At 37.4% G+C, this 24992-nt stretch overlaps 1 protein-coding gene across 2 annotated transcripts in view; it reads right to left on the reverse strand.

Moving 5' to 3' along the window:
* Window positions 1–1049: 1049 nt before the first annotated feature.
* Window positions 1050–24992, reverse strand: part of LOC139818796 (von Hippel-Lindau tumor suppressor homolog) — a 46484-nt gene continuing 22541 nt past the window's right edge. For both annotated transcript variants that reach the window (XM_071787703.1, XM_071787702.1), the window contains exons 2-3: window positions 2882–3203; window positions 1050–2415 (exon numbers count right to left, since the gene is read on the reverse strand). In XM_071787703.1, the coding sequence (XP_071643804.1) occupies window positions 2154–2415; window positions 2882–3105 (486 nt within the window). In that variant the 5' untranslated portion in view covers window positions 3106–3203 and the 3' untranslated portion in view covers window positions 1050–2153. The remainder of the gene's footprint in view (window positions 2416–2881; window positions 3204–24992) is intronic.

Genomic DNA, 24992 nt, shown 5'->3' on the forward strand with positions numbered 1-24992 from the left:
CGCACTATTATAAATTATTTCCTAATAGCGTCTATGCGTTGATTTATTGTTTTTAGGAAATTGATTACTATAAATTGAATACGATACTTCTGAGTAGCGTATTGCATGACTCTCAATTATTAGCACGCTACTGATATTCAACTTTCTATGTTATTCATATTTAATTAGTTCTTTGTTCAAGATTTACAATTAGTACCTTCATCTGATTGTACATGTTATACGAGGCAAGAATTTTTAGCTGCTCCCACGGACTACCTTAATTTCGCAACTTTTGTTTCCCCCCCCTCTCTCTCTCTCTCTCTCTCTCTCTCTCTCTGCTCGTATTCTTGCACAGAATGATCGCGTAGATCACGATCTTTTTTCCCCGTTTTCTCCTCTTTTCTTTGTTACGTCCCGTACAACATCGCGAGTGAATGCGAAGATACACTCTCAGAAAATTCACACTATACTCGAGCAGCACCTAAAATTTTGTTCTTTATTTCTTTTAACTGTCAACACCATTATCGATGACGAGACTTTAATTAAGAGTCAATTTCACATACCCTCGGTTGATCAAAGCACGGAATTTACGTTATGTTCGGATATTAATCCAGAATAGGCAATAAGTCTGACCACAGACGGGTCGTCCGATGACATTCCGCGACGGTTTAAAACCCATTAGGGTCAGGATGGATTAAGAGGAAGTGACCAGAGTCCATTTAGCGCGTGTTTAATCGATTGCTGACTACTCGAATAACCACGGTGGAAATTGACTTACCGACAGACCTCTCCGCGCCACCTCTCCACATCCCTCTCCTTCACCTGCGATCCCTTATTACATATAATAAAAGTATATGCATGAAAGGCGCAGTAAAAGTGCATGATTCATGCACTCGCGTTTCGTGAAATAGCAGTCGAATTTTTATCAAGTTTCACTGAAATTTTACTTCAACGACTATTTCAGACGCGAAAAGTGAGTTCTCTCTCTTTTTCTCTCGCGAAACATATGGGCTCCTTAAAATGAAAGTATCTAAAGGTTTCAATGTGTAAATCATTTTGAGAGAAACAGGTATTACTTAAAAATATATTTTTTCTGTACAATTTTTGTGGTAGCATAACACATATATTTTGTTTTTATACAACTGTAAATATATATTTATTTATTACAATATTTTTTGACATATTTGACAAATATTACATTTTTGACGACGAATGCGTCACTATACATTTCACTTCTGAACGTGTTCGATACTTGGCTAACTGTTAATTAAGGAAGAAAAGTTTTCGGGATATCTATCGAGCTCACGTGGAAAACGAGAGGAACGTGAAAGGAGCGAAAAGGACGAGGCGCAGAAGAGGAGTCGGTTAATATCTTCGGAACTCTGCTAACAAATTGCGGAAACGAGCTCAGATTACTATCGACGATTTTCCTGAAACTTCCTGAGTGGCGTATCTAATCAAAATCGTTATAGAGAGTTAGAGGACATCAGCGAGATTCGTTGTTATATTTATTCGTATCAAACAATGATATATATATCTTGTCATGTATGGCCGAACACTCTCATAAATAATACGACTTTGTGAATATAAAATATTCACGACATACTAATTAATAATCTATTGCATATTTGCTCGTGAGAGATGAATACGCATGGCGAATAAAAATGGCAACTTTGCGCAAACACGTCTCTCTCTCTCAGATTTCGGTTTTTTGAAACACTTCTTGAGTTGAAAGAAAATCATATTTTTGCCTACGATAAAATTTTAAGTTACAGATTCTTACTGTAATAGCCAAATTCTAATTTTCGCAAACACCTCGTCATGTTTTAAATATTCTTGTAAAAGATTGTTCGATTTCGATTACATAAAAAATATATATATTTTTGCTTTCCAACCAAAAAATATTAATTTGCCCTAAGCATATCCTTAAGAACTGCATTTTGCATGTAATAATATTAAATAATATGCGGTACATGACTGTGCACGTACCATGAAAAAAGAAACGAAAAGATTCATTCAAAAAATCTTTTCCATACAAAAAGGGAATAAAAACTCGTTAAACATTTTCTTCATCTTTGCAAAAGTTATAAACGTCTCATGTTTTTCTTTCGTTATTATCTTTCGCGCTACTATCCTAATCGCGTAAAAACGATGGCACGTTAGATGAGAACATGTTACGAGGGTCGAGGTTTTCTCGGTAGCATCGTAAAGAGTTCTAACTGAAGACTTCGTGGAATGTCGAGAAGGAAAGCCTGCGAGTCGTACGTAAGACAGTTTTTGATGACTCTTAGTGACACTTGTTGCAGAGTGAACATCGGTAGAACGATGTACACGTTGGTCCTCTCGATTCTTTGCGGCAGTTCGCTCCGCCTAACGCCACGGTACTTGAGAAACCACGGCGCAGGAAAGAAAACGTCGCGCTGATCCACCAAGTACCTGTTTCGTTTTGCCCTAAGCATTATTAATCTGTCTATTCGAAGCAGATATTTCGAAGAAAATATTTCAGAATGTGTGGATAAACCGGCGAGAACAGAAGCCTTTTACTAATCTCTTTATGACAATCTCTATTAGAAACACGAAACAATTAACCCACGACAATTAATTTTATTGACAAAACAATAAATTAGGTAAATATAAAATAATTTAACTAATTTGGAAATATGGATAATATATTATATTCATTTTTTTAGTATTTTAAGAATAAAACTGCGGGGCAATGTTAGCCTATATTCCTATAATATAAACGTTGGTTCGCTCTCAAGACAAGACTTCGTATCTTTTTATGCCTAAACATTATTGATACTATTGCAAATTACGATTATCCATAACTCGTTAGAAATAGTTTATTGCATATGGATTATTACCGATATAATATCGGCAAGATGATGATTATTACACATACCTGACACCCGTTTCTTTATTGACGAAAATCCACGGATGCGTATGAAACGTGTTTATTTCTCTGTAGTCCCCAGGTGACAGATCGCCGTAACTAATTGCCTGTCCTTGATAATCCATCCAGTATAAGGTAATAGCATGAGGTGTCGTGTTAATAAATCTGACGAAGGATTCGTGTTGACTGTTGAGCGACCGGAATATCGGTCCCCGTTGTTGATTTTCATCCATTTTTTCAGTGATTTTTATCCGTCCGCTTCCTCTTCTTATTTTCGTATAATGGAATTTCGAGTCTTTACTAATCTCTCTTTCTTCTTTCGCCACGAGAACTGGAATTAAATGTTACGAAAGAAAGTTAATTAAACGGCGGCATTATACATTCGAGCTCGATTAAATATAAAAACCGTGTTATCTAAATCTTTGTTGTGAAATGTTCTCTCATTGTAAATATCTTCTTTTTTCTATTTTTACACAAACAAATTAGTATATATAATCGAATCTGTTATAAATAGATTCATTTTTTTTATATAATCGAAACTGAGCTTTTAGTTTGGCAAACAGAATTTTTTCAATCACTGTATTTCGTTTCTCGGACTAAAAAAATGGTGTATCGATGACCAATAATCTCCTTAAAGCTTCGATTTGCCTTTCAACATTTTCGACAAACCGAATTAAATCCCCGCGGGTGATACGAAATACCCGCGAAAATCTGGTTTGTCACGGCCAAATAAGCCTATGTATATATATATATATATATATATATATATATATATATATATATATATAAATCGATTTACCAAGCAAGGGTGCATCGCTTGAATTTGAGAAACGAGAGAAAGAGAAATAAGGAAAATCGATTGCGTCGCAAGAATTTACGCAAGTCAAATCCGATTCGAATGAGATATTCCACGACTCACGTAGCATTGAAAGCATCTAATAATTTAGGAGTCCAAACAGAGTAATATAGTATAATAATAATCTTATAAAAATAAAATCTAGTCTTATCAAAATATATGTGTATGTGAGATAAAACTGATATAAAAAACAAGTAGATATCAATACAACAACCATCAATATATAATATGATAAAAATAAGAACTTTTCCTTTACATTTTCGAGGCTGGATATATATTTCACTATTTATCGTGAGGTATCACGATTTTTTAAATATCTTTCGTATATATGAAATAAATTCATAATAATGACATCGAAGATCCGATTACAACGCACGCGACATTAAATCCGCTTAGAGAACGCGCAAGAACTAATTAGTTGCGCGAATGATTAGCTGCGACAACGAGCGTGAGGGTGGAGCTGGAGAATCGAGCGAAGCATTTGCGATTTTAGCGGAGTTCTGAAGAGTCTCAAAGAGCTTCTAGAGACGATTACAGAGAAAGAGGAAAGAGAGAGAGAGAGAGAGAGAGAATGGCGCGTTTTCCAGGATTGTAAACAGACGAACACAGACGTTCCCATCTGCTGTAACTTGCATTTTCGCCCTTCGGCGTTCCGTAAAATCAAGCAATCCGTTAGAGACGATCCGCGCTCTCGATGGCTTACAAAATAGCGAAACAATGCCGACAAACGTCGAAACTCCATTACGGCTTTTTGCAGAGGCAAGCGGCAGCGGGCGAGAGAGTAGGTACATGCGAGCAGAATTTCCCTGATATATATTATGTACGAACTTTTGTGCGCGATTGTGCATTCTCGTCGTGTTTCGACTTTTGGAATTAACCTGGTTGAGAGAGAGGAGCCTTAAAAGCGTCGATCGATTTTATGGCGATTAGCGTTTTCTATACAGTATACATGTATACGTCATAAAGAGAGAGATTTATCGCGAGTGATATAATCAAATTGCCTAATTTTCTTGCACATAGCATCGATCATCCCCTTTTCATCACAATATCATCCGAATTATCGGAATAACGACTTAACGGCGACGCTATCGATGAGAAAAATGGTAAATACTTCGATGGTCAAAGTTCAACAAAAGCACCAACGGGAAGGAAAAGTTCTCCGAGTTTTGTCGGTTTTCGGAAATTGGTTCGCGATTCGAGATGTGACGCGCCGTAGTCAGAATTAGCGACGACAGGGAGAACGAGATTTACGTTCGCAGAGTTCCGGCAATAAGAAGTTATTCCGTATATCTTGCGAGATTTATCGTGACGACTCTTTCTCGCGGGATACCAAGTTTCGGCGGAAGTTTCATCCGTACTTGAATTCGAAAATTATGCCTGTATATCATAAAGGTAATCGCATCTCATTCATCTTATATTTCACTCGATCAATTTTGTTTGTATATGTGTAAATAGATAACGCTATAAATGAGTATTAATCAACTTTACGATTAATAAATCAATATTTTCTTAACTTTAACTAAAATTTCAAGCTTTCCTAGCCTGATATATTTTGCGCTAATATAAATCTATTATTAAATAGATAAAATATTACTATTATACATTCTTATTATTCAAAATATTGAAGTTTAGATCTGATTTCAAAATTTCTGATGAACATTACAACATTCTGACTGGAATATTTTGTCAGATTAAGAACACTCCAGATTCGAATATTTATAAAAATCCAAAGCAGTAAGAGCAGTGTAGAGGTATTCAATTATAATAACATGAAAATTTCTCTTACGATTTGCCAATAATAACGAGATATAATTGAAGTATATAGAAGTAGGACGACTGGAATTCTTCATAGATACCCGATTGCCCGGTTGAATTTATATTTTATTACCGACACGCGAATCTGCTGCAAAAAATGTGTAACAACTAAATTACTCCGCCCGCGCCGCCGGGAGAAATATTTCTGCGAGCTGGAGCCCTTCGTACGTACGCAGCGTTGTGAAATTTTTCGGGGACTCTCAAAAGCGAAAATAGCGTTCATGCAGGAATCCGAACACGGCGACGCCAAACATACCGTAAAAGCGTATAAAAAAGGGGAGGGGAAAACGAACCGAGCGAGGCGTTACATTAATTCGCATTTTTGGTAACGAACCCCGCGGTTTTACTCGTTCCAAGTGACACACGTGCTCTTTTTTTCTCTCATTTTTTGCGTAGCCTTTGAAAATATTCCGCTGAAAAAAAATTGGACAGATTCGCCGCTTTGACAGGCGCCGATTACCTTAAAAATATAATAAACGGCAAGCGCTTTGCGCCTAGATGAATTGATCAACTTGCGGGACCGGTCGAAAAATTGGTTTCTACTGTAAAAAACAGTTTTTCTAACGGGTTTTCCACGTGATACTCGATCTACAGGATAACTGCAATGATATTTTGAACTGCAATTAACAATGCATTAAAGCGATAAGAGATTGAGCGGTAATTCATCTCGTTTTTTCATATCTCGCGGTAAGAAAGCGAGTGCATTATCGTCGATCACCCCTGGTTTTTTGCCGTTTGGTTCTTCCCTAATTACGTATACCGATGGATTAGAGCCTCTTAGAAAGCTAGGCTGATAGGGATTGAATTGAGTGGTAATTACGCCACTCAATACGCGTCGACTAATTCACATTTCAGATCACTGTGATTTGCGCAATAATTTATAACTCGCGCGGAAATCGAGATAAAAGCATTATAAATATTTCGTGTTAAACTCGGTGTACGATACTACATTCCCTTTGAGTTTTATTCAATTGTATGATATTTGTCGTTAACGATTAAGAAAGAATAATGTGACCAACATTCCTATAAAACGGATATTTTAGGAATAATGATCAAATTGCGTATTACAAATTCTGGCTAATAACGTTAATAATACATTTTCCAATTTACCTTCCAAATTTATCTTAACATTTTAACAATACACGATTGAAATATATATATCAACGAATACGTTCGAATACTTTCTATTACTTAAACGCTTCTCTCTGCAAGAAAAGAGAGAATTGCGAAACTTTGCCATGCTCCGTGTTTCGTTATAATTTTAGGATTATCCGCCTAGTGTAGTGTTTTTCATCAAAGGTGTAGAATTCAACGATATCGCACGCGATGGCACGAAGGGCATCGTAATCTAAATGGACGAGCTAAAAACGAACGGCGCGGTCGCGGCCGCGGCCGGCGCGGCGGACGGATGGAGCTATGAATATTCGCGGTTAAACGGATTAAAGGCCAAAAAATATCCATATTATCGGACATATGGGGTAGCCATCATAAGGCGCAGTGGCGCGGCGCAGTCGCGCAGTCGTACGCTCGCGATATATATTCGTGGTAATTTATAGCCGCGTTCTAATCGTCTTTTCCAGCTATAATTTATTACTACTCCATCCATATTTATTGGCGCTTCGCGGCCACTGCATTCTGCCGACCATCAGATTGGTTATATTGTTGGCGGCCCGATACACCCTGCAATAAATTATCCAGCGCGCGAAGGTGCGACGGCTGACGCACACTGATAGATTGCGGTAGAGACTGGAGAGAGGAGAAACGATTTATTTAAGCAGTGCGGTATTTTACGCGTCCCGTTGCAACTTTCAATATATATGATTTGGAATATACGGCCCGTATCGCCAACTGCGAATTAAATCGGGCGAAAAGCGCGATAGAGGAAGAATCTTTGTATGTATATGAAACAAAGATACTTTGATCAACGCTCGTCAAAATTATGTGCTTTGGTTGATTCGAGACACTCGATATATGTCGCGGATAATTGCGAAATCTATTTCTATTAGTAATTACCAAAAAGTACAGCTTTATACTTTGAATTTTTTTACGCGTATTGTATATAAAATCTCAACTGGCGTATAGTGACAAAGAAACGGATGAATTACCTATTCACGTTTAATATCATTGGCATCGAACGGCTGAAATTACGGGTGACATGGGTGCGACTTATATTTTAGCGATATTCGATTCGCTTACTTGATTTTACATCCTGATGATATTCCTTTATCGACAGCCCATCGAATGCAGAATTAAACATTTGTACAGTAATGCGATGCGATTCATGCGTATAGCATCAAAGCTTCACGCATGACACACGCATAATTTGCGTGCACAATCGTTTATTATAGTTTATACCGATTTCTCATGAAATCTTGCGTGCATTATTAGTATTATTATACGGGTGACATTTTGCATTGATAATAATACCGTGCTCGACATGCCCCGATACGACAATAATTTATGCTGAAAAAATTATCGATACATTTAAATATTTATGATGCGGTGACCATTGATTGACGGCTGGTAATTGGGGTAATGCAATTTTTACATATTTAAAATATCGACGTACAATAATTTAAGTAGGAAAAACGATGTGCTGAAAATTTTATTTCTGGAGAAATTTTTTATCCGGTGCAGATGAACCGAATCAATTCAGTTTATGACCTGAAATAATTTTTATCGCAAACTAAAATGTACATTAAAAATTGTATAACTTTGGATAACGTTACGTCACGAAAAATATTATCAATATCGATATCTTTTGAACGTATATAATGAAAAATAAATAAAAACGTATGAAAAATAAATAACAATCATCGCAGTAAAAATGATAAAAACTGCTCCAACTCAAGTCGCGTAATTTATTTTCAAGTATTGTATTTTAGCCGCAGTAAATTAATTTTCTCTGCGATAAAGCAAACGCGATTGAGCTCGCGTTGATACGACGATTAATTAGAATGATCCCACACATGAGAAGAATGCCATAGATTAAATTTATCCACGCGGGTGATTAAAATTGCAAACGCGTGGCTCTGTCGCTTCTTTGACGCGACTAGGCGAGACGCGGCGAGGCGAGGGATCGAATTTACGAGTGCGCGGCGGGAACGGACGGTGTCGCCGATTTTATCCGATTCACGTGGGTGTGTAGGCGCGATATTACGTTCCTGTTCAGTGGCATAGTGCGTAATCGGCCGTTAAATTCGCCCGGTGTCGGCACGAACGACACAAAACGATTCAATTAGCACGTTCGGCTTCCGACGCGTCACCGCATGCGACATCGATATTCCCGTCCGGGCATCCGGCTGTTTCTCTTTCAATTTCGTGCTCTCACAAGGGTATGCGGCACGGTGGTCGTTTATTGTTATTCAAATGACGAGAAGCTGCGTCCGAAATAATTTGATCGACGCGACCGAAATTCCGGTCTGCCGATGCCGGAACGTTTGACGGATGGCCGCGCGTATACGTTAACAAAAGAACAGTCCAACTGTTGGACATTTAATATTCCGAGTGTTAATATCGCGAGATCGCGATGCGCTAATAAACGGTCTACGTATTACTTTCGAAAATGTAATTATGGCCATGATTGCTCGCGATGGCTGGGACACATCAGGAGACAATATATCGACATAGGTCAGTATTGAACATTCCCGCGGGAAGATACAGAATCCTTCAATTCGGAAGTGTACAAAACCTAAAATTACTTGCTGCGCAGGAACTGCGAGAATGCAAAATTAACTTCGTCAGGATAAGTAGATATTTTGGCGAGCAATGAAACGCAAAGGTGTGGTTTCCCGGTCCCAAGTATTGTAACTGCGGGCTGCGGACCTTTAGGTCGCATTCACGTCGGTTCCCGATAGATTTTGTCTCATTGCACGGCTACGTGATCGTCGCCGAAAGGTATCATTTATACGCGAGGATCCACGGTTTAGACACGGTTGCATCGCGCGTCGGCTACATGAATTATTAACGACGGGTCTGCAATAGGGAATTCCCACGGTGCGGTAAGAGACGCGTATGTCGCCGAAACTCTGCGAGTTGTGTTATTAGTTCCCGCCATTGAAAGGCATGGGCCCTCTCATATCGCGTCCGTCCGATTATCCCGCCCGCGTGCTATACAGAGCGATATCATTTTCGACAGACGCTCAGAATCGAGAGAAGTAAAATCTATTTCTTTTTGATAAGAAGAGATAATTCAATTTTTCTACGTTGGACACGATATAGATTTAATCTACATTGCCGTTTCATTAATCGTTATAGAATGTAAGGTAAATCGTGATATATGATCTTGTCGAGAAGACGTAAGAGTAAATAGAAAATATAAAAATATATGATTAATCGTATTTGATCGGCAGTTTAGTAGTATTAGAGATAAATAATTTTCTAGTATAAGAGTTAAGAGTATACGATTTTGCTTAAAAACATATAAGCAAGTTTAACTCAGCAAATTTGCTTTGGGATTGATGACTGCTGTCGTAAAGTGTAAGTCACATGATATTGTGACAAAAAGGCATTTTTTTTTCAATATTATAGAACGTTAACACGCAATTTGCATTCGCAAAAGTTGAATCGCCCTGTAGGTATATTTGAGAAAGTGCCACAGGGGAATAACGCGGATGGATGCGGACGTCGACTTACAACCTACTATCCGGATTAACATATTATCTCCCGTCTCAAAGGGCTTTTCATGTCATTAGGTAAGGCGGATCTGCAATAACAATGATTGTTGTGTTTGAGTTCGCCGCGGGCTACGCGCGTTTCCCCGCAATTTCGCTTTTAGAGCTGATGCATAATGTATAATTTAATTTAATGTAATACCACAACGTAATGTCAGCAAACGCGGGATATTACGTCGTAAGCATGAGAGCGTAGTTAATAGTTGCTAATTGATAGCGAAGTATCGCGCACCTCTCGTGCAGCAATAAATTTATTTATTGATTAGTTGACAAATTTTTATACATTCTTATCGAAACGACTATATTTAAGAATCTCGTTGTAACGGTGAAAAAATTATGCAAAAGAGAAAAAAGATATTGAGTTGTTGTGCGAATTGTATCGATAAATAAGGAGAGGAGCACATGTCATATATATTTTTGTTGAAATATTAACTTTCTTTCTGTCTATAAAATTTTTTTATGCGATATGTGAAGGTAAATATTTCTATAATTAATTTCCTCGAAATACGAACGAAAACATATACTCATGATCACAAAAGGAATAGATTTATCATCTTGTACAAGCTATGTTATTAAACTCATCTCACTGTCGCCTGACAACTTAGCTAGCCAATAACATGTAGATTAGAGTCGAGACACGTCGGAGCCTCGGCGGCATTATCATCTTTATCGTGCGAGACAAAGAACGAGGAATATCGGCTCCGTTGGCGAAGGCATCTTCTCGGTCACGCTCCGTTTCATCCCGGGTTCGCGTGCCAAAAGTATAAGTTTACACGACTATGTCGGATTCCGTAGACCCAGTTTCACGCTTTATCTGTCGAGGTATGCTCGAATAACGTTTGGCAATCATACGTGGGAAACATCATTATCACGATTACATCTAAATATGAGAGAAACTCTGATGTAAACGGATTACCGTGTGCTCCGAATAATATTTTTTTCGTAGGCGGAGTTGTTAAGTTTGAAAAATCGAGAAAAATGCGAGGTAGAGAAAGAGAGCGAGCGAGAGAGAGAGAGAGAGAGAGAGAGAGAGAGAGAGAGAGAGAGAGCAGTCAGAACAAGAGTGATTAGCGGCAGAATTTCGCTTAACAATTAATTCATGAGAAAAGACTTGGTACGTGTAACCGAGTCGCTATACGTTTCGCATGGTCCGTGGAACTTTTTTGTGCTGCAAGATTGCGTGTCCGAAAAGTTGGACAGAATTATCACTGTGATAATGATTAATAAAAGAATTTTGCGTGATAATTTAGTTGTCATACCTATATCCCGTGCAGCTTATTAAATATTTTTTTGTCGCCAGTTTATTTTATTAGCAGTGGAACTTTGCGCAATAATCGATTTTAATGATATACACAAGTTCGTCTCGTCGCTTCTCCACGCGCATTATGAATAAGATTATACATAAATCATACAAAAGCAGCGAAAATCCAAGTAAATAAATTGCATCACTCTTGAATATCTGATATATGTTCGAGGGAAGGTCTATTCTCTTTCCAAAGAATAAGCAAATATGCGAAACTATCGTAGAAAGCGTAAAGAAAGTTGCTGCATATCGATGTTACCATCTTATCTAGAGACGGAAAAGATGTTAGTGTCTAGAAACTTTCTTGAGTCAAGTATTTTTGTGATTCATCGAGGTACGTTCCTCCTACTTTACTAATTACGGCGAATTAAAAGCAACTGGAAAAGTGCCGATGACACGGCTATAAATTCATTCCGACAAATTTTAACGTCTTACGTTAAAATTGTCCTCGATATTATTCCTATTACGAAGATACGTCCGAAGTACTCTGAACTGATAAACATTGTAGTACTCGAAAACGTTATTATACGAATTAATGAAAAATTGGGGGCGGCGGTGTGGTCTAGTAATAGAGCGCCAGACTCGTAATCTGAGGAACCAGGTTCGAGTCCACTAGAGCCATATGTATCATGGAAAAAGTTTTTTCCGAAAAACCGCGCCCCTCCGTGCAAGATGCGAAGAAAACTGGGCTCCGTCCGTCGGAAGAGACGTTAAACCGTTGGTCCAAAGGGTTAAATACCTCAGGAAAAAGTCACCAACCCGCTCGATAAGCATGGTGACTTCTAGTTAGCGTAGGGCTGACAACCCACCTAATGAAACAAACCTGTCATGAACACATTACTATAGTAATGCAGGCCAAGGCTCTCCCGAGCTATAATGCCATGGATTTATTTATTTATTTTTAATGAAAAATTGATTATCTATTAAAGAAAAATCCCGTTTTTTAACTAAACCAAAAAAAAAAAATATCATAAATGTCTTAATATTCATTAAATATTTTTCCAATCATCTCATCTTGTTTAGAATATTAATGTGTACATTTTATAACTTCTTATAAAAAAAATGAAAAAAATATTATACTACGAAAGCTATTGAATAAACTATAGGTTTTTTTGGTAATTGCTTTACATATGGATAAATTTTAGCGTCTATATAAAATACATTAAGCGTACAAGTTTTAAATTCGATCTACGAGACGAAAATTGAAAATTATCTTTTCTACAAATTTATTAGAAATTCATTAGAAACTTTAAAAATAATTTATATGCAGCACGACCTAATTATTTTTTATTACATTTGAGGCATAACGCATGCCAGCTATCGTTGATCAATTATTGTTTAGTATTGCATATTCTTCTACAATATGAGTAATCATGATATATTTATGTATAATATTTAAAGATGATGCAATCTTTCAAAATATACCTCCAAAAATGCATTTAATAAGTATATTGAGATATTTATGATGCCTTTAGTATGAAGAAAGTAAAACATCACGTTTTTCAGTCATTTTAATATGATAAATCGAGAAAAGAGACACGCATTATTAATGCAGGGTTGATTTTTTACCTGGACAGTGCACTCCCGGTCGTGCGAATAATTAGAAAGCACGCAAGCGAGAAATCAAGCTGCCTATTTCGTCTGCTCGTGCCGTAACCAGAGATTGCCAGAGACAGGCGGAAACCGTCATTGTAATTCGCCTGGTAATTCGTAACTAATTCCGCAAAATCGCCATGAGCACAAAGAGCTGCGGTAACATTTCGACGATAGTTCTCTCTTGCCTAACGAAACCTCGTTTACCGCGGCAGAGACGATCACTGCACAGACGATCACTTTACAGCGTGCTAAATAAACGCGTTGAACCTGTGTATTCGAAGCGAGTCGATAATTAGACTGCTCTCAGACAGACACGCAATTATTCACAATGTTTACGTTGTGTTATACTCGTTACAGTTAGACGTTGCGTTTTACACGAATTTTCTCCACTTAATTATCGTGTATTCAATGTCGGAAATCTGAAATCCATAAAGAAAGTATGGTAATGTTTTACATCAGACATCAGACCATTAACCGTATGCAATAATGATAATATTTCTTTTTTTCATTAAATGAAAAGAATTAAAACTCGTCCAGATATAAAATTGCGAAAATCCAGCGAAATTGGACATCGATTAAACTCATGAATTTCTCGGTCAGGCAGAAAAGAGCGAGAGCGAGAGAGAAAGAGAAAGAGAGAGGACTATTGATATATCTATTTGCGCCAAAGCGAACCTGATAGATTTATCCTGCAATGCCAAACGGAAGCGATATATATTTGATAAACTAACGGAAGATGGAGCGATATCCAATAAGTTTCTAGATCGCTCGGCAATTCGTGTAAAGAACGATAAGATATATCTCGTTTCCTTTGTAAAATAGTTATGTAAAGGCAATCATGATAAAATATTGATAAAATAAATCTCTCTAGATGTAAGTCATGCATAAATCTAAAAACTATAGATACGGATGCATTTATGGTTCGCAAATAAAAATTGGAAATTTAGGCAGCGACAAAACCAAGATGTGTGTGTGTGTGTGTGTGTGTGTGTGTGTGTGTGTCTTATACGTTACACGTGGTTTAGAGTTAGTAAAGTCGACAAAATACTTAATTCTATCGCAAGGAATAAGAACGCGATATGATTTTGCACGATTCCGAGCACGATTCGGTCCAACTGGCATTCGTAATTCGCTCGTTCGCTCGGTTCGCTCGGTTCGCTCGGTTCGCTCGACAGATGTATGCACAGTCGTCTGCAGCGAGAAGACGACGCAATATTGAGGTTTGCAGCTTCGTCAAGTATTTACTTAGGCCGAGCAAGAGACTCGCAGGGAGAAACAGAAACCGCGAGACGCAAACCGAGAACGAATACTTTATTATAGCGCCGCGTGCCATCAGTCTTGAAATTACAAAGGGACCGCGCGCCTCGAATAGCTTGTCACACCGCACGCCATATGCGCAACGAAAATAATCTTCCGACTCTAATCTCGAGCTCCGTTTAAGAAATTTACAAATAGGAATAGTACTACTCTCTCACAAAACTTTTTTACGACTTTTATGAATATCAATACTTTGCGTAACATTCATAATACACGAATTATATATAAATTTATATCACTTTCATATCTTTGAATTTGAATAAATATAGCCAAGATGTATTTAATCGTAACGATATACGGTAAAAGCAAAGCAACTGTATAAAAAGATGAGATATACATTTTTCTAGCAACAACTTTTCTACCGCGGAAGTGGCGATAATGTTGATCAGACGGGATTTACGCTGCTCGAATGCCATTGCATTCTGTTACCATTCGTTTACTACCGGAGACGTACCAATGATCTATGCTGTCGATTACACTGGTAATTTCAAGCACGTAGTCGCGTCCCGCTTTGTGGGTGTCCACAAAGGTTGGCAAACAAACGAGAACGCCCATTGTATATCGATTGTGTCGGTATCGATCGCGAGGACAATGAGGGTAATTGAGCATGCACATTACGACCACTGGATATTCAAATCTATATTTCGGAATAAAAATTAAAGCGAAAGCGAGGACCGAGGACTCTTGTTTAATTCGGTTCTCTTAAACTGTGTTCTCTTATAATTTTCCTATGCGCTAAATGAAGTAGTTTTATTGGTGATGAAAACGAAGAAGAAACGGATTTCGCTTTACGTAAAAAGAAAGAATGTATTAATAAACAAACATGCTTTTCGGTCGGCAAACTAAAACATTTGGAAAATAAAATGGTATTTTTATGGAGCCACGATGGGAATGCACTCTCAGCACCGGCATGAATTCAGAGAAGAACGGGACGAGAACAAATTTTCGCAATGGAAAAGACAGGTGGTCGCCTCCATTAACGGAGATCGAATCTGCTCACGAGTTTCCTAATGAGAACCCCATGTGAGAACGAGCCATTGGTATTCGAGCAGAATGAAAATGAACGACGTGCCTTTTTCTTGTCAGCGCAGCACTCGACCATTTTTTTCCATTTAAAGCAGACGCTCCTCGTCTTTTCGCTTTACATGCAGGGTAAAACCACGCATTTTTAATAGTAATTCAATTACAAGTCTACCTATTAAACAGCATGTTAACTTGTTGAAAAACTTTTAATGACTATGTAACGTTTAACTATTCAGATATACTAAGAAATATTAAAATACGGTATCTATATTTCTATTTATTTGCTGAATAAATTAATTATTATATAATTGTACAGATATTTTGTTGTTAAAACTATATATCTTCTACCGAATATATAGGAAAAGTTCAGTGACTAAGTAATTTTTAACAATTAAAGTAATTTAAATCGACCGTGACTGGCAATATATAACGTCTTTTCGATATGAACATTGAAAAACTGTGAGCCAACTTGGTTTGTCGGATTCACACAGCACTTTTTTCCGGATCAATCATCGAGACATTATTAATTTTGACCATGGTTTTGGTCAGTTGATGTAATTTCTAAATTAAATAGTTTTTAAATTTTATTGCGAAAATTAATTGTTATTCTATATACTGGCGAAAGAAATTTATTATTCTCTCTAAGTAATTTTTAATTCTATAGATAGAATATCTCATAGTTATTCGTGATTATTATATTTAAAGAAAAGCAACAAATAGTTTATACATAAAAATTTATTGTCACATTGTTCGAACATAAGCACTGATATAATATATCAATAAACTTGTCGCACACACAACGCATCGTGCACGTTTAATTATCATACGTATAACGTACTAATGCAGTTATTAGCAAATGCGAGGGCTTTGATCATTATCCGGAATTACCCGGAAACGCGACCCGTATTCGTACAATGAAATCGTTCTATTCGAGAATAAAAGAAAGAAATGGTCGGCTAATGGTGCACATATTGCATAACATCAGCGATCTATATGTGACAACAAATGCCTGCGCCGGACTGTCGCGAGAAAAGCGCCCGGCATTCCATTAATAAAATGTCGCTAATTGTGATAGAAGGTGATACAGGAGATAATGCCGCCGACTCTCTTTAGCGGTCAAATATACGGTATACAAAAAATGACGTACAATTTACGGAAACTGATATTTTTCTAAAAGAAAAATGGTATTCCATAGAAAAAAAGCATGCACGCTTTCCGTAGAAGGCGGAATTCCATTAATTCTATTAATGGAATTAATCCTCTAACTCTAACATATTTCCATACTTTCCTGTTTTCTATAGTTCTTGCAACCCCGGATCGTACGATATTTTGACAGGTCGATGTCGCGCGCTGCATCACGAGTGCGTTCGCTTCGCGAAGTCGGCAAACCGCGGAATTTACGGTGGCTTCAATTCACGGCAAACAGCATGTAATCCTTGCGCTGTTTGCGCCCGAAGCCCCGAGGGCAAATAAGGGAAGGCAGGGGAGATTACGAGCAGGTACGAACGAGAAGTCGCAGGGGAGGGAGAAATATAGCGTGATCCCCAGCCCCAGCTTTACGCATGCAACGCAAGGTTCTCCCGCGACGCCGACGTCGCGTCGTTGTCGTCGTCGGTCGTCGTCATCTTCACTATTACGCTTCCGTAATCGCGCTCGCCGTCTCGTGACACGTAAATTTTGCCCTTTTAATGCTGTTCGCAATTAGTCACGTACCTACGCATACTCTTACGTGGTATGCTAATGTATGGCAGACTCGGGACGGAGCTTAATAAAATGCGTCATATAAAAAGTAACGTTACCGCGAGAGCAACGTACGAAAAAAAGAGTGTAAGAATATAATATTCTTTCGTACTAACAATAAGTTATTTCTAACTTCAAAACTGCGTATCACTTTGCAGATAAAACATTTATAAGTGAATTATATAGAAACAATTTAATATGCAAAAAAAGTATAAACTTATAAAAAGTAATATAATATAGCTTAAGAATAACAATTTTGATTATATAAAGGGTCGTGTTTTAGTTAAAGTTTTAATTAAAGTTAAAATATTTAACTAACGTTTAAATATTTAATTAAAGTTGAAAAATATTAATCAAAATTAAAGTAAAAATCTTTGTCGAATAAAGATTATCTAAATATTATGAATTATAGAATATCTTTCGTTTTCATGTAAAAAAAAAATAAATAAAAAATCTAGAAGACCTGAGAAAACTCTCAAAAAAGTTACTCTAAACGTCGATTCGAAACTGCCTCGTCTATCATCTTTTCTTTTTCATTTCCTTTCTTGTCTTACAGTGGTCATGAGATGAATTCTGATTTGATCTCCTAAATATGCTGCACGATATGTTGCACGTGAGTTTAATAATTTCGAGTTAGCTGTTATATATATATATATATATATATATATATATATATATAAGCGGAAGAAGCATGAGTCCCACGATAATTTTTCGCAAAGATGTTCCTAATATAAAACTACACAAAAATGTGTAAGAAAAATTATAGACTTGTTCATCGTTGCGATCGTTATACGATATCATTTCTCCGTTGCATTATATGTTACGTATAAGAATTAGTTCTTTGTCACGTTATATCATAAAAAAAATTCTTCAACGGCGTAAATTTGAAAAAGAATGAGAAGTTAATGGACGTAACTACATATTGGGATGAAACTCGGTCGTTTCAGAAGCATAATCAGAAAGACGATGAAAATAGCGCTCTTGCGCTGTGTAAAGTGTTTCGCGAAATTATTTTAAGTATATAGCAGCCTGCTTGCGCGACTCGCAATAGATTCATGCATATTCAGGCGCGTGAGACGCTGGATTACGCGGCAAGCGCAAAGTATTACACTTATGATTATTCAATAGAAACTGCGAAATCCACTTTATTGCCCGAGTTAGGGGACCCTTGTCGGGACGCTTCGCGCGCGCGGAACTTTAAGTCAATGCTTATCAAACTCTCTCCGCAACAAGACGAAGGAAGTCTTGTAATATATAATGAGCCTTTCGTTATCCCAAAATAGTTAAACTTGGCTGGGGCAGGAGTCCCAGCTTTGTACAAGACTGGCGTCCCGTTTTGCAATACCGCTCGCAGCGCTTCGCGAACTGCGAACATCCTTAGCGCAATTAATTCCCTTCGTGCTACAAAACAGGTGACGTGGGTCATGGGTGTGCCACGTGTATAGAGAAAGAGCTGACACGCCGCCGGTTTATCTTACGTCGTCGTAAAGCCCTCGATCGATCGTTCGAGGCGTATCGGCCGCGGCCGGATGACGGTTTATACGAAAGCGAGGGAAATCCGCGTAACGAATACGAATACGAAGAAAAGATGCACGTTGCAACAAGTTCGTCTTCGCCACAATCTCTATTTTCCGTCTCGTGTGAAAGAGATCCTATTCCGCGCCGATCGTTTTCTCCTTCTGGAGGAAGCAGGATTTGCGGGAATTTGGGCAAATCGGCCGTTATTTCTATCATTCGCTCGAGAATCTTCAAAGCTCGCCCGTTCAATAGACGCTCCTCATTCAACGAGAGAGTATTCTCGCTTTATTCCGCTTCCTTTCGGCGAAACTACGTGATCCTCATTCTACGGACCAATGATAGCGCAATGAAATTATGATAAATTATGTTGACGACAAATGAGACGTGTAGTATCATAAAATATCATGTAACATGTTATATAGCTAGTACTTGAAATAATTAAAACAAGTATTCTGTTTTTTTGGAGATCAACCTATAAATTTTCTTCAAGCTTAAAGTTGTTCGTTATTGTTTACTGTAAGATACTGTCATAACACAAGTATAAAAATTAAGGATTGAAAGTACGTAATGGTTTAAAGAAAAATCAAGATTGATGGAAATAAAAATATCGGTTTAATGGTATTTAGAGGAGTAAATTACGAGTCTGCGATAAGCCCTTCCTGTCATCTCTCCTCACAATTTCGTAACAGTTTAATTAGATCAATGCAATCCCCGCGGAAATCACCATTGCTAATTACGAGCGAGATTATTACTCGCAAACGAAAGAGCGATAAGGACATAAATTACTTTCGTGTCCTCGTGATCCTATAAGGTCGATGAAGATAAAAAAGGAGCAGAAAATTGAAAGACAAAAGAAAAGATTCTGCCTCTCCTGAAAGAAACGTACCAATACGAGCGCAACCATTATCTCTGGCAAATCCAATAATCTTTTTCACTACGTTCGACTCAAGATACTTCCTTTATATACACACACACACATTTTCCTTCATATACATATACATATAGCGATATATGGTGGTAAGAGACACCGGGCGCGCGCTTGAACCCTCCGCGAAATTTCTGGAATAGACGCACTGCAAAGTACTTGACTCGATTATGAAAATGTACTTTCCCTCTGCTCTCTGCTGCGTTTCCACGCCGATACCAACGTCGACGTCGACGACGAAGACAGCAACGACGGCGCTCTTTTTATTCTGTTGTTTCAATATCTCTTTGATCGCGATATAAATGTCGAGGAGTCCGCAATAAGAAATATGCCTCTCCCAGACGTCCCCCCTTAAATTGAATTACGCCGGTTTATCTTATAGCAAATTCGGGCGCTTGCACTAGTGCACACACTGAGTGCGCACTAAGGCTGGTTCTTAATCAATTATTATATCATCTTTACAGATCATCTTAAATACTTCTTACAAGTAACACTACCCAAGTGTAAATCGCCGATTTGGATAATGTTTTAATATGTTTTAGTAGACGTAAAAATAAGACATACGTATTTTTTTTTATCTGCGGAAAACCATATTTAGGGTGTGAAACACCCCTTTGAATTTATGGGTTTAATTGTTTTGTATATAAGGATTCAGTATTTTCGGCCCGAACCAAATAAAATAGTTGCATTATCAAGAGATATGAAAAATAAAAAATTTTTGACTTGGTTCGATCATTTTTAGGGGGTAAACCACCCCCTGTATTTGAAACAAAAATTTAAAAAATGCCCAGATAATTGCAAATTTTATTCAAAAATTTTGAAAAAAATATAATATATGTTACACTCGCATTCAAAACAAAAGTGAGACTGTTTGAGGATTTAAGGGTGACCACACTTTTATCAAATTTCTTACGTAACATTTAAATTTATCCCGAAATAATGGTAAACAGTTTCATTTATCGTCAAATTAAATAATATTTACAAATTAGTCTGATCAACCCTTCAATTCTATAAGGGAGTGAGAGAAAACCTACTTTCCCTCACCCCCTTATAGAATTGAAGGGTTGATCAGACTAATTTGTAAATATTAATTAATTTGACGATAAATGAAACTGTTTACCATTATTTCGGGATAAATTTAAATGTTACGTAAGAAATTCGATAAAAGGGTGGTCACCCTTAAATCCTCAAACAGTCTCACTTTTGTTTTGGATGCGAGTGTAACATATATTTTTTTCAAAATTTTTGAATGAAATTTGCAATTATCTGGGCATTTTTTAAATTTTTGTTTCAAATACAGGGGGTGGTTTACCCCCTAAAAATAATCAAACCAAATAAAAATTTTTCATTTTTCATATCTCTTGATAATGCAACTATTTTATTTGGTTCGGGCCGAAAATACTGAATCCTTATATACAAAACAATTAAATCGATACCCATAAATTCAAAGGGGTGTTTCAAACCCTAAATATGGTTTTCCGCAGATAAAAAAAAATACGTATGTCTTATTTTTACGTCTACTAAAACATATTAAAACATTATCCAAATCGGCGATTTACACTTGGGTAGTGTTACTTGTAAGAACGGCGAAGATAACTCTTAGCGTAAACGCTGATTTTTCGTGCATCGTTCCATGCGACTCATCTTCGTTTGAAAATTCCCGTACAATCACCCCTTTAAAACCACAAACGAAACTAGCGGCCATACAAAGACGTACAAACGATTCCGAAACAGCACCCGTTTGCGGATTTAAAATATCTCTAAGAACGGCGGAGATAACTCTTACCGTAAAATCTGATTTTTATTGCATATTTCCATGCGACTCATCTTATTTTGAAATTCCCGTACAATCACCCCTTTAAAACTACAAACGAAACTAGCGGCCATACAAAGACGTACAAACGATTCCGAAACAGCACCCGTTTGCGGATTTAAAATATCTCTAAGAACGGCGGAGATAACTCTTACCGTAAAATCTGATTTTTATTGCATATTTCCATGCGGCTCATCTTATTTTGAAATTCCCGTACAATCACCCCTTTAAAACTACAAAGGAAACTAGCGGCCATACAAAGACGTACAAACGATTCCGAAACAGCACCCGTTTGCGGATTTAAAATATCTCTAAGAACGGCGGAGATAACTCTTACCGTAAAATCTGATTTTTATTGCATATTTCCATGCGACTCATCTTATTTTGAAATTCCCGTACAATCACCCCTTTAAAACTACAAAGGAAACTAGCGGCCATACAAAGACGTACAAACGATTCCGAAACAGCACCCGTTTGCGGATTTAAAATATCTCTAAGAACGGCGGAGATAACTCTTACCGTAAAATCTGATTTTTATTGCATATTTCCATGCGACTCATCTTATTTTGAAATTCCCGTACAATCACCCCTTTAAAACTACAAAGGAAACTAGCGGCCATACAAAGACGTACAAACGATTCCGAAACAGCACCCGTTTGCGGATTTAAATATCTCTAAGAACGGCGGAGATAACTCTTACCGTAAAATCTGATTTTTTATTGCATATTTCCATGCGACTCATCTTATTTTAAATTCCCGTACAATCACCCCTTTAAAACTACAAAGGAAACTAGCGGCCATACAAAGACGTACAAACGATTCCGAAACAGCACCCGTTTGCGGATTTAAAATATCTCTAAGAACGGCGGAGATAACTCTTACCGTAAAATCTGATTTTTATTGCATATTTCCATGCGACTCATCTTATTTTGAAATTCCCGTACAATCACCCCTTTAAAACTACAAAGGAAACTAGCGGCCATACAAAGACGTACAAACGATTCCGAAACAGCACCCGTTTGCGGATTTAAAATATCTCTAAGAACGGCGGAGATAACTCTTACCGTAAAATCTGATTTTTATTGCATATTTCCATGCGACTCATCTTATTTTGAAATTCCCGTACAATCACCCCTTTAAAACTACAAAGGAAACTAGCGGCCATACAAAGACGTACAAACGATTCCGAAACAGCACCCGTTTGCGGATTTAAAATATCTCTAAGAACGGCGGAGATAACTCTTACCGTAAAATCTGATTTTTATTGCATATTTCCATGCGACTCATCTTATTTTGAAATTCCCGTACAATCACCCCTTTAAAACTACAAACGAAACTAGCGGCCATACAAAGACGTACAAACGATTCCGAAACAGCACCCGTTTGCGGATTTAAAATATCTCTAAGAACGGCGGAGATAACTCTTACCGTAAAATCTGATTTTTATTGCATATTTCCATGCGACTCATCTTATTTAAATTCCCGTACAATCACCCCTTTAAAACTACAAAGGAAACTAGCGGCCATACAAGACGTACAAACGATTCCGAAACAGCACCCGTTTGCGGATTTAAAATATCTCTAAGAACGGCGGAGATAACTCTTACCGTAAAATCTGATTTTTATTGCATATTTCCATGCGACTCATCTTATTTCGAAATTCCCGTACAATCACCCCTTTAAAACTACAAACGAAACTAGCGGCCATACAAGACGTACAAACGATTCCGAAACAGCACCCGTTTGCGGATTTAAAATATCTCTAAGAACGGCGGAGATAACTCTTACCGTAAAATCTGATTTTTATTGCATATTTCCATGCGACTCATCTTATTTTGAAAATTCCCGTACAATCACCCCTTTAAAAACTACAAACGAAACTAGCGGCGATACAAACACGTACAAACGATTCCGAAACAGCACCCGTTTGCGGATATAAAATATCTCTAACAAGTAACACTACCCAAGTGTAAATCGCCGATTTGGATAATGTTTTAATATGTTTTAGTAGACGTAAAAATAAGACATACGTATTTTTTTTTTATCTGCGGAAAACCATATTTAGGGTGTGAAACACCCCTTTGAATTTATGGGTATCGATTTAATTGTTTTGTATATAAGGATTCAGTATTTTCGGCCCGAACCAAATAAAATAGTTGCATTATCAAGAAATATAAAAAATGAAAAATTTTTGACTCGGTTCGATCATTTTTAGGGGGTAAACCACCCCCTGTATTTGAAACAAAAATTTATATATTTTTTTCAAAATTTTTGAATGAAATTTGCAATTATCTGGGCATTTTTTAAATTTTTGTTTCAAATACAGGGGGTGGTTTACCCCTTAAAAATGATCGAACCGAGTCAAAAATTTTTCATTTTTCATATCTCTTGATAATGCAACTATTTTATTTGGTTCGGGCCAAAATACTGAATCCTTATATACAAAACAATTAAATCGATACCCATAAATTCAAAGGGGTGTTTCACACCCTAAATATGGTTTTCCGCAGATAAAAAAAAATACGTATGTCTTATTTTTACGTCTACTAAAACATATTAAAACATTATCCAAATCGGCGATTTACACTTGGGTAGTGTTACTTGTTAGTCTATAAAATGATTTGTACAGCATCCATATAGATATTACAGATTGTTTTATTGGCTAAGAAGTCTTTAAATGTGTATTTAAGCGACTACCGTGTCTCTTGATACGTGTAATCATTATTTCCAGTCAGCCAGAATTCGCGAAGCGAAAAGTCACACAATCCGCAGGACGCATCAATACAAAACGAATTAATTTATGTATAGGTATATAGGTACAATATACATGTTAATTATAATAACATATAGAAATGTGTGTAGGATAATACCCGAGAAAAGGAAATTATGTTGTTTGCCTTTTATCATTTTCTCAAAATTATTACGGAATCCTACTGCGAATGTTTTCCAGCACGCCTTTCGACGCGCTTACGACGCACGCATGCATCCCCCTACGCAAAAATCCTCTTGGTGAGCTTAGGAGCGCATTCTTGATTAAGTAAAGCGAAGTAACGGGATAAGGATATTAAGTGGAACGAATTAACAATGCGGCAGCCGTTGGATCGTACGTATACCATAAGCCCGAAAACTTGGTGCATATTCCGGCTTACGTGCATGGAAACTCGGCGCGCGATTACGATGCGTTAAATCGGCATTACCGTTTTCATTTACATTCTCGTGCGTATCGCTTTTCCCTTTTTCGACCAAGCCCACGTTGACACGCGCGAGAAAATGGAAGGAATCACGCGGCGGACACGGACTTACACGAGAGAAGAAACGGGAAGAACGTGCCCAAGTACTCAAATATCTACGAGCGAGAATCGGTCCGTTCTTCTCATTGTCATTATCGAGAAAACCTAAGGAATTTTTACCCATAAAAATGGGTAAAAGTAAAGGAAGATAAAAGAGTGTCGATGAGAAGCGACAATAACGCAAGCAAAGTAATTCTGCGTTGTCGCTGTAGGTCGCGCCGATGAGATTACCGATGAAACATCTGTGTCCG

Source organism: Temnothorax longispinosus, chromosome 9, assembly GCF_030848805.1.
Source record: "Temnothorax longispinosus isolate EJ_2023e chromosome 9, Tlon_JGU_v1, whole genome shotgun sequence".
Taxonomy (NCBI): Eukaryota; Metazoa; Arthropoda; class Insecta; order Hymenoptera; family Formicidae; genus Temnothorax; species Temnothorax longispinosus.